Source organism: Zea mays, chromosome 4 (assembly GCF_902167145.1).
Source record: "Zea mays cultivar B73 chromosome 4, Zm-B73-REFERENCE-NAM-5.0, whole genome shotgun sequence".
Lineage (NCBI taxonomy): Eukaryota > Viridiplantae > Streptophyta > Magnoliopsida > Poales > Poaceae > Zea > Zea mays.
This window is the reverse complement of record NC_050099.1, coordinates 210,647,386-210,655,753: the sequence shown is the minus strand read 5'-3', so window position 1 is coordinate 210,655,753 and position 8,368 is coordinate 210,647,386. Positions and strand designations below refer to the sequence as shown.

The window sequence follows — 8,368 nt, the reverse complement described above, 5'->3', positions numbered from 1 at the left end:
TCCCCACGAAGACCAAGAAGAGATATCTGACCGCTGTAGAGAAGATCTTGGTTGACCAGGATTCATCGCCCATCTTCTATATATACTTATTAGATTATTGGGCCCACTTTTTGAGACTCGGTCACCTTGTAGGTGCCTCCCTTGGACTATAAAAGGGAGGCACACTCCCACAGTGGGGGACAATTTCAACTCACAGGCTAGATGCTCTCGCTGAGGCAATACAACGCTCAAATATGGAGGTAAGGTATTACGCTCCGGCGGTCCGAACCACTATAAAATTCTTGTGTACTTGTGGTCATCCACCTTAGCAGGTAAACCTCATAGCCCCGCCTCATCTTAGGATCAAGACGAGTGCATTCTGCCACCCAACCGGAGTTTTGCACTCTGTCATCCATGATTAACAATTGTTTACTTTAGCATCATATAAACGCATCATGAAAATAGATTCAACAAATTCATCTTATCATTTAGTTTTTAGCTATACAATTAATTTTATAATTATACCATATTTAATACTTTGAACCAAACAAACAAGCCTTCGTAGTGCCTTATTAACAGGTCCCAAAGCGCTAGGAGGGGCCCACGTATAGGAAGAAACAAAAAGGGAACAAATAAACAAATCTGAGCCCCGTACCCGCATCCGGACCGAGGCTCGTCTCCGTCTTCCCAACAAAAAAAAAACAACTGCTATGAATCCGTCCCAGGAAAAATAGAGCAACTTGACCCCATTCATCCGTCGAACACACTGCACCTGTTAGTATTATAGCAACAGTATTTCAGTACCAGTGCTCAATCTAGGCAAAAGCCCGCAAGCGCACAGTTAACAACACGCTACACGCCTACACCAGCATCGCTTGCTGAGTACACTTGAGCGACACTGTGTGAGCTGTGGTTGAATAGTTGAGAAAAAAAAACTCAAAAAGAAAAGGCTACGCCTCTAGCTCGAGTGGGGAGAGAGAGAGTGAGAGACGAGACGGGGAGGCAAAGGCACCACGAGCCACTCTAGAGACGCCTCCTCCGTTTGTTCGAGCTGCCTGGGCGGGAAAGAGAAAGCGAGACCGAGACCGCAGGGATTGAAAAAAGAGGGTGCAAAAGCAAGGCTCGGATTCTTGCGGGGCGAGCGACTCGTTTCTCGTCTCTGCGCTGCGAGCGAGGCTCCTGCTCCTCGCGGTCTCGCTTCCCTCCAAGTTCCAATCCAGCACCGGGCGCCACCGCTAATCAGGTACGGCGGTTCTTCCTGTTGCCTCTGCATCTCTCTCGTGGGGTGGGTCCGGGGGCAATGCCGGGTGCTGTTCTTGCGCCTTGTACTCGCGTCCCCGCCGATTTCTGTCCACCAACACCAACAGGGGAAAGGGGACAGGAGCAGTAGCGCTTCCGGACCCGTTGGAAGTAAAAACCGAAGCTTTAATTTTTTTTGTCTGGCGTTCCACGCGGTTCTTGTGACGGTTGCCATTCCCTACTGGCTGGGCTGTGGTCGCAGGTATTAATGCTCTCCGTTTCGCTTTTTCTTGCGCCGCCCCCGTTTCTTGAATCTTGGCTGGTTGTTCCTTTTTTTTCCTGAAATTATTTTTTGGTGGGGTACCGGGTGGGCACAGATGCTGTCCTGCACCCTCCTCCTGGCGATTTTCGTTAGGGTTTTGGTCTGCATTGTGTCTCCGATGTGGGATTTTGCTGAGATTTGGTGATGGGCGAAAGCTGAAGTTTTTCTAGCCCCGCAATCTTTCTCCCTCCGGGTTTTCTGCGGATTTCATCTTTCTGCATGCGGAGTGTGTTTGACTGAGATTTTCGGTGGATTTGAAGGAAGAAATCTCAGTTTTTTCTAAAGAAAACCATTAATGTTGATCTCCGGGGAATTTGAGCCTTTGTCTCATCCCTCCGCTACATTTTTGTAGGATTCTGGAGGTTTTAGGTGCAGCCTATTTTTCGATCCTGTCCGCGATTTTTTTTCTATACGAAACGTTTTTCTCTGTTTTCCAGAGCACAGAGTCTGAAATGGAAGGGTGGATTTTTTTTGTCTGACAAACTTATCATTTGGGCATTGTAAAAGCCTTGCACAAAGAATGTTTGGCCGTACGTTTTCTCGGTCTCTGCAGCCGTACTCAATCACTGCCTGCATCCTACCGATCTCTGTATTTTTTAACAGCAGAAAAGGAAAAAAAATATAATCCTGTGTCGGTGAGGGTTGCCTTGTAAACATTTTGGTAATTGCATCCTCAAAATGTCATGTCCTCCAGTCATTATTTTACTGCATGATGTCCAGCTTAATGTACAACTCTGTAGTCTCTGCAACGTCGCTTGTATTGAGTTCTCTTTCAATTTTCAGTGCTGATATATGAACCCCGCATTTGGACATTTGGTGGTGGCAAGGCAACGCCAACCTTCCCTGTTGCTGCTTTGAATGTTCTGGTGGTTGTCGGATGGATCGCCGCAGTTGGCTCTGGAAGCGCAAGTCATTGGATAAGAGCCCTGGGGAGAGCGATAGCTCTGGCTCTGCTTCATCACACTCTGAGCCTTCCTTCGATGATCAGGTTCTGCTCCATACGTTAATTTTCTTTTGGTTCTTAATACCCGCATGCTAGAGATTGTGGAATTCCAATATTGCAGGGACCTATATGCAGTGTAAACATCATGAATTGGGGTTTGGTCAGGTGTTCTTTTCAGTTCTGTGGCTGCATCTTTTCTTAGGAATAGATTTAGGTCCTCCCAACTAAAACGAACAGGACAGTTTATTTTTGACATCTCTAGGCAAGATGTCATTTTTTTCCTGCCATGGATGGATTTATGAAACACACATATGCTTGTGTTTTGACCTGCTATTGCTGTGACAGTATAGGTTCTTAATTCATATGTCATTCAACTTGTTGGTGGATGCGCTGTTAAAAACTGGTCAGCGGGCAGTGAGAATATAGATAGGACTAGAGCGTTAAAGTTTTCCTTTTTAACCTCTTCATCATGTTTCTGTTTTCCTCACTAGTATAACAAAAATAGGTGGTGGGAAGAGCAAATGTTGATGTTCTTAAGCAACATATTTGTGCAATTGCATCCAACAGAATGGTTATACTTTAGTCTTTTCCTAAGATCGAGATGCTTTTGCAAGAGTTAGGTATAGTTGATACACTAGCTTTGTTCACCCTTGTGTTCTACCTTATTGGATTGTTTTTTCAAGGGTTAGGTGCTACTTTTGCCATATCGAGTGTCAGAAGCTGGCTTTAAAGCTCTAGCTTCCAATGGAAATTTTGATTGGTTTAGGTGCTTGGAGCTAAGTTCCTTTATTTTTGTTTCTTGGAGACAGTAGTTGCTTTTCTTTACTGCAGTAAATGGCAGAAATCTTGTGCCATAGGGGTCATATTGTTTCATTATTCGAACCTATGAATGACATTGAAATTGTTAATCTGTCAGTGCAACTTTGTCTGTATTACTGTGTCAGATAGAGATGTGTTGACGAGGATTTCTGCTGGCTAATTAATTCTGAAACTAATATGGCCATGTCACATGTCACTAGAATTTCAGTTTTGAGTTTTATGCTTCATATGTTCGGTCTACAATCCATACATAAAGAAAGACATCTCATTTTGCAACTACATTATTTAGGTCATAACTCTTGAGTTGTACACAGTAATATTTTAGTCAATTTAAGTTCCTGTCTGTTGAGCACCAGTTTGGGCAGCCGGACTGTCCGCCCCTAGGGCCGGACGGTCTGCGGTCCAGACTGTCCGCGGTGGCGACGCGGACGTTCTGCGCGGGCGCTGAATCAGTTAGGGTTCCGGATTTCTAGCGAGATTTGATTGCAAAACCTGCGGGATTAACTCAAGAACCGACTTGGAACGGGTCCAGATCTTTACCCTTTATATAGATGAAGGGGTACGACCGATTGAACCTCCACAATCGATCCAATCAACTCTACTTCTCGTTTTTACCCTATGCATTAAGAGTAAGCTTAGTTTAGTCTTCCTGCGGTCCAGACTGTCCGCGGTGGCGACGCGGACGTTCTACGCGGGCGCTGAATCAGTTAGGGTTCCGGATTTCTAGCGAGATTTGATTGCAAAACCTGCGGGATTAACTCAAGAACCGACTTGGAACGGGTCTAGACCTCTACCCTTTATATAGATGAAGGGGTACGACCGATTGAACCTCCACAATCGATCCAATCAACTCTACTTCTCGTTTTTACCCTATGCATTAAGAGTAAGCCTAGTTTAGTCTTCCTCTATCTCGAATCTTCACTTCTCTTCGGCTCTACGTCGATTAGAGGTGTCTTGGGTGACCTGTCGACCACAAGGCACACCGAAGGATCTCTCCTCACCGATGGTGTCCCTCCTGGGAGGTGAGATTTAGGTCTGCTGCGAAGAAGACGACCGTTTGCGTCATCGCGGACCGTCCGAGCCCTAGACGCGGACCGTCCGGACGTACGCAGAGAAGGAGCCGCTACTGTGCCCAGGTCACGGACCGTTCGGCCCTGTGCCGCAGACCATCCGTGCCTCCGCAGAGAGCACCACTAAGTGGTTCATCTCTGGTTTTTGGTGCCTAGATCAGCATCAATACTGTCTTTAAATATACATATACAGTTAGTGATTATGTGACGGGTCTCAAGCTCGGTTGTCCAGTATGGTAGTCGAGATTTATGGTTTTCAGGGCAGTCTGGCAGAGCTATAGTTATATAGTTTTTTCTTTTTTAAAAAAAAGAGAATAGAGACTTAGCCACTTAACTGACTCATCCATCCTGATAAGCATTCCTATTATATTTCTTATTACCTATTTAATTTTAGATTCTTTGACCGCTGTTCTGATAAACATTCCCATTTACCTTTTTTTTCTAATCAGGAACCTAAACCTGTGTCTAGTAATTCTTCTCCAAATCATAGTCATTCGCCTGATGTTTCTTCTAGAATAATTTATAATGAGAATCAAGAAGCTGAAAGAGCAGAATCATTGAATGAGAAGCTGGTGTTAGCAACTAGCTCGAATGATTCTTCTCCACAACATGATCAATCGATGAAGCCAGATATATACCAATCACCTCTGCTATTCCCAAATATCAGGAATGATGATGTTCCAGATTCTGTAAAGAATTTGAATGAGAAGGTGTCCCCAAAGTTTAAGGTCGATGATGTCCAGGATTCTGTAAAGAGTTTGAATGAGAAACTTTCTGCTGCCCTTTTGACTATCAATGATAAAGATGACTTGGTAAAGCAGCACACTAGAGTTGCAGAAGAGGCTGTTGCAGGTATATATTTTTTATTTCCAGTTGAACTTAAAAATGAATTTTGCAGTTTGAATGACTCCATGCATAGGGTTACCCAGTGGTCCCTGTTCGTTTTATAGAATCAAAGCCAACTTGGCTAAAAAATATGAAATTTATTTGATTAATTTGGTATGCATCTTCTTCAGGTAAAGTTAAAATGCTATCCTAAGAATGTACTGGATTGAATATTGTATTTTTCTTTGTTTGTAGGTTGGGAACAAGCTGAAGCTGAAGTTGCTTCTCTGAAGCAACTACTTGAAACTGCATCAAAGAAGAATACCTCTCTGGAGGATCAGGTCAGCCACCTAGATGACGCCCTTAAAGAATGTGTAAGGCAGCTTCGCCAAGCACGTGAAGAACAAGAGAATAAAATCCATGAGACAGTTGCTAAGAAGTCTAAAGAATTGGAGTCTGAGAAGTTTGAGCTCCAGCACCATATTGCTGAACTCAGTAAGCAGTTGCAAGCCACGAAACTAGAAGCTACTACGGTGCGTGTCCAGCGTGATCTGCAGGAAAAGCTTCAGATAGTGGAGAAAGAAAACAAAGACCTCAAGGTAGAATTACTCGCACTGTCCAAGGACCTGAAGATACTTGCACGGGAAAGAGACCTGAGCAACCAAGCAGCAGAAACAGCAAGCAAACTTCACCTGGAAAGTGTGAAAAAGATAACAAGAGTTGAGGCAGAATGCCTTAAGTTGCGTCATTTAACGCGGCGTACGTCCTTGACCAATGATTCAAGGCTGATAACTAACAGTGCTTGCATGGAATCTCAGACTGACAGTCAGTCTGACAGTGGGGAGCACATGCTAGTTGATGAGATGAAAAATTCTGATTCATGGGCAACAGCTCTGATAGCTGAACTTGATCAGTTCAAGAATGCCAACAACGACACAAGAAATCTTGTGAATAATTCGGTTGAAATTGACCTGATGGATGATTTCCTCGAGATGGAAAAGCTGGCTGCACTGCCTGAAGTAGACTGTGTAAGCTCTAGCTTTGGAGCTGAAACTGATTCTGACCAAGGTGTGAGTAGAGATAAATCATCAAAAGTTAAAACTGAACCATTGCAGTGTCAGGTGACAGATTTGCACGCAAAGATCGAGAAGATTGAAGGTGAGAAAAGGGAGCTTGAAATGGCCCTTGCAGATGCCAGAGTTCAGCTTGGCACATCATGTGATGCTCTAATGGTGGCCAACAACAGGTTGATTGATTTGCAGATGCAGTTGGACTTGGCAAATGAGTCCAAACATGCTGCTTTCGGAGAAGCTGAGCGACTGAATGGTGAGAGGAAAGATTTGGCATTGCAACTGGAGTCCAGGTCTTCACAAGTTGATGAGCTTCAGCTGATGGTGGCATCGCTGGAAAAGAATGTAGACAGGAAGGTGTTGGAATTGCAGTTAGAGTTAGTTTCTGTGGAGGCTGCAGATCTGCGCAAGACAGTGGCTTCCCTGGAAGAGAAGATTGATGCAGAGATAACTCTCTCTATGCAGCACAAAACAAATGCAGACCTGGCAGAGGCGTCCAAAGAATCATTAGAGGCGCAGCTGCAGTCTGCAAACACAGAGATAGGGAAACTGAACGGGATTGTGCAAACTTTAGAGAATGAGGTGAGGAAAGAGACAGATTCTCGTGAAGAACTACTGAAACAGATAGAGGCTATGAAAATTGAGTCAGAGAGATCACTATCTGTGGTGTCTACCAAAGAGTCATTAGAGGTGCAGCTCCAGGTGGCGAATTCAGAAGTTGCAAAGTTGCGTGGGATGGTGAATGCTCTGGAGTGTGATGCGGCGAACGAGAAGGCATATTCTTCAGATCTCCAGATGCAACTTGAGGCAGTGGAAGGTATCAGGAAGGTGTTGGAATCTGAGCTTGAGTCTTCACACCAGGAGGTGATGAGGCTGAAGGAGAAAGTTTCGTCCTTGGAAGCAAGGATCAAGGACCAGACCTCGTTGCTTGTAGAATATACAGCTAAATCAGAGGATGCAGTGTCCCGGAAAAAGGCAATGGAGGGTCAACTAGAAGCAGCAAATCTGGAAGTTACAAAACTGAGAAACAAGGTGAGCCTGATACAAGGCAAGGTGGAGCAGGAGAAGCTTCTGTCAGAAGAGTACGAAGCAAAATGCCGCAAGCTGGAGGCGCAGGTGTTGAGGGACAGCCGAGAGGCGAAACTTTGGCGCCTCACGAACTCAAACGGAGACCTGAAGGTGAAGCAGGTAGCCCTGTCTCATTACTACATCTAGTCTCAGACTCCAAATATTGCGATATTGAACTTGACACATCAGAACTCCCTAACCGCCTTCTTTTGCCGTTGTCATAGGAGAAAGAACTAGTCAGTGCTGCCGGGAAGCTTGCGGAGTGCCAGAAGACTATTGCTAACCTTGGCCGCCAGCTGAAATCGCTAACAGATCTTGATGGCGTGGTGGCCGATCCTGAAAAGCTGGAATCGAGGGACACGCACCTGGACTTCAGAGATGGCGGAGACGTGGCTGATGGACTGTATGAACTGGGTCTTCCTAAGAGGAACGGTAGCTGCCTCTCACCCCTTCGGTCGGATCCGTCGCCGAGGGGTTTGCCGTCCCTTAGTAGCTACCTGAGCAAAACAAAAAGGTGAAAAGTCTGATGGGATCATTCACCATTGTGCTTGTGCATAAATTATTTGACAGTCTATGGATGATGCCAGTTGTGACCTGGTGGTAGATCGGTGTACATTTACAGAACTTGATGGTTGCTCACATGTGTACTTTCTCCTTTTGTTTTGCTCTCATTTTGCGAGACTGCAGGGTTTGTGACAAATTTACTAGATCTTGTGAGACTGTAGTGCGTTATTCTCGCGTTGGAATTCAACTCGTCTACAACAAAAATAGAAGAAAAAAAACAAATTCAACCGGTCGGCAAAGTAGAAGTAGGGCAGACCAAACCAACGTTCAGCGTCGAAGACGGCGGCGCCTATGGAAACTCAACCGGCATTCCAGCAACTCCTCCCTCCAGTTCGTCCTCCGCCAACCCACCAGTACTGCACCATCAACGTCGAGGACACCTCATGCTCCAGAGCCAACCAAGGACACGACGCTTGTGACCGCCCGGACCTCCTCCGGCCACACGATCAACTCTCTCTCCGTCTCGCAG

General features: G+C 45.4%; 1 protein-coding gene across 5 annotated transcripts; it reads left to right on the top strand.

Moving 5' to 3' along the window:
* The first annotated feature begins 582 nt into the window (after positions 1-582).
* LOC103654555 (filament-like plant protein 3) lies at positions 583-8,054 on the top strand. Of its 5 annotated transcripts, none has more exons than XM_008681402.3 (5): positions 583-1,222; positions 2,324-2,528; positions 4,822-5,224; positions 5,453-7,455; positions 7,560-8,054. In XM_008681402.3, exons 2-5 carry the CDS (start codon positions 2,418-2,420, stop codon positions 7,851-7,853), a joined length of 2,811 nt encoding a protein of 936 aa, XP_008679624.1. In that variant the 5' UTR covers positions 583-1,222; positions 2,324-2,417; the 3' UTR covers positions 7,854-8,054. The 5 variants fall into 5 exon arrangements, with proteins under 5 accessions (XP_008679624.1, XP_008679627.1, XP_008679626.1 ...); XM_008681405.3 differs by having other exon boundaries at positions 584-1,222; positions 5,453-7,446; XM_008681404.3 differs by having other exon boundaries at positions 706-1,480.
* The last annotated feature ends 314 nt before the right edge of the window (positions 8,055-8,368 follow it).

What these genes read in the sequence shown, in the direction of transcription:
- LOC103654555 (XM_008681402.3), top strand. Translation starts at nt 2,418, where the DNA reads ATGGATCGCCGCAGTTGGCTCTGGAAGCGCAAGTCATTGGATAAGAGC. An exon ending in AGCCTTCCTTCGATGATCAG is followed by an intron (nt 2,529 to 4,821) that starts GTTCTGCTCCAT and finishes TTTTCTAATCAG; the next exon opens with GAACCTAAACCTGTGTCTAG. An exon ending in TGCAGAAGAGGCTGTTGCAG is followed by an intron (nt 5,225 to 5,452) that starts GTATATATTTTT and finishes CTTTGTTTGTAG; the next exon opens with GTTGGGAACAAGCTGAAGCT.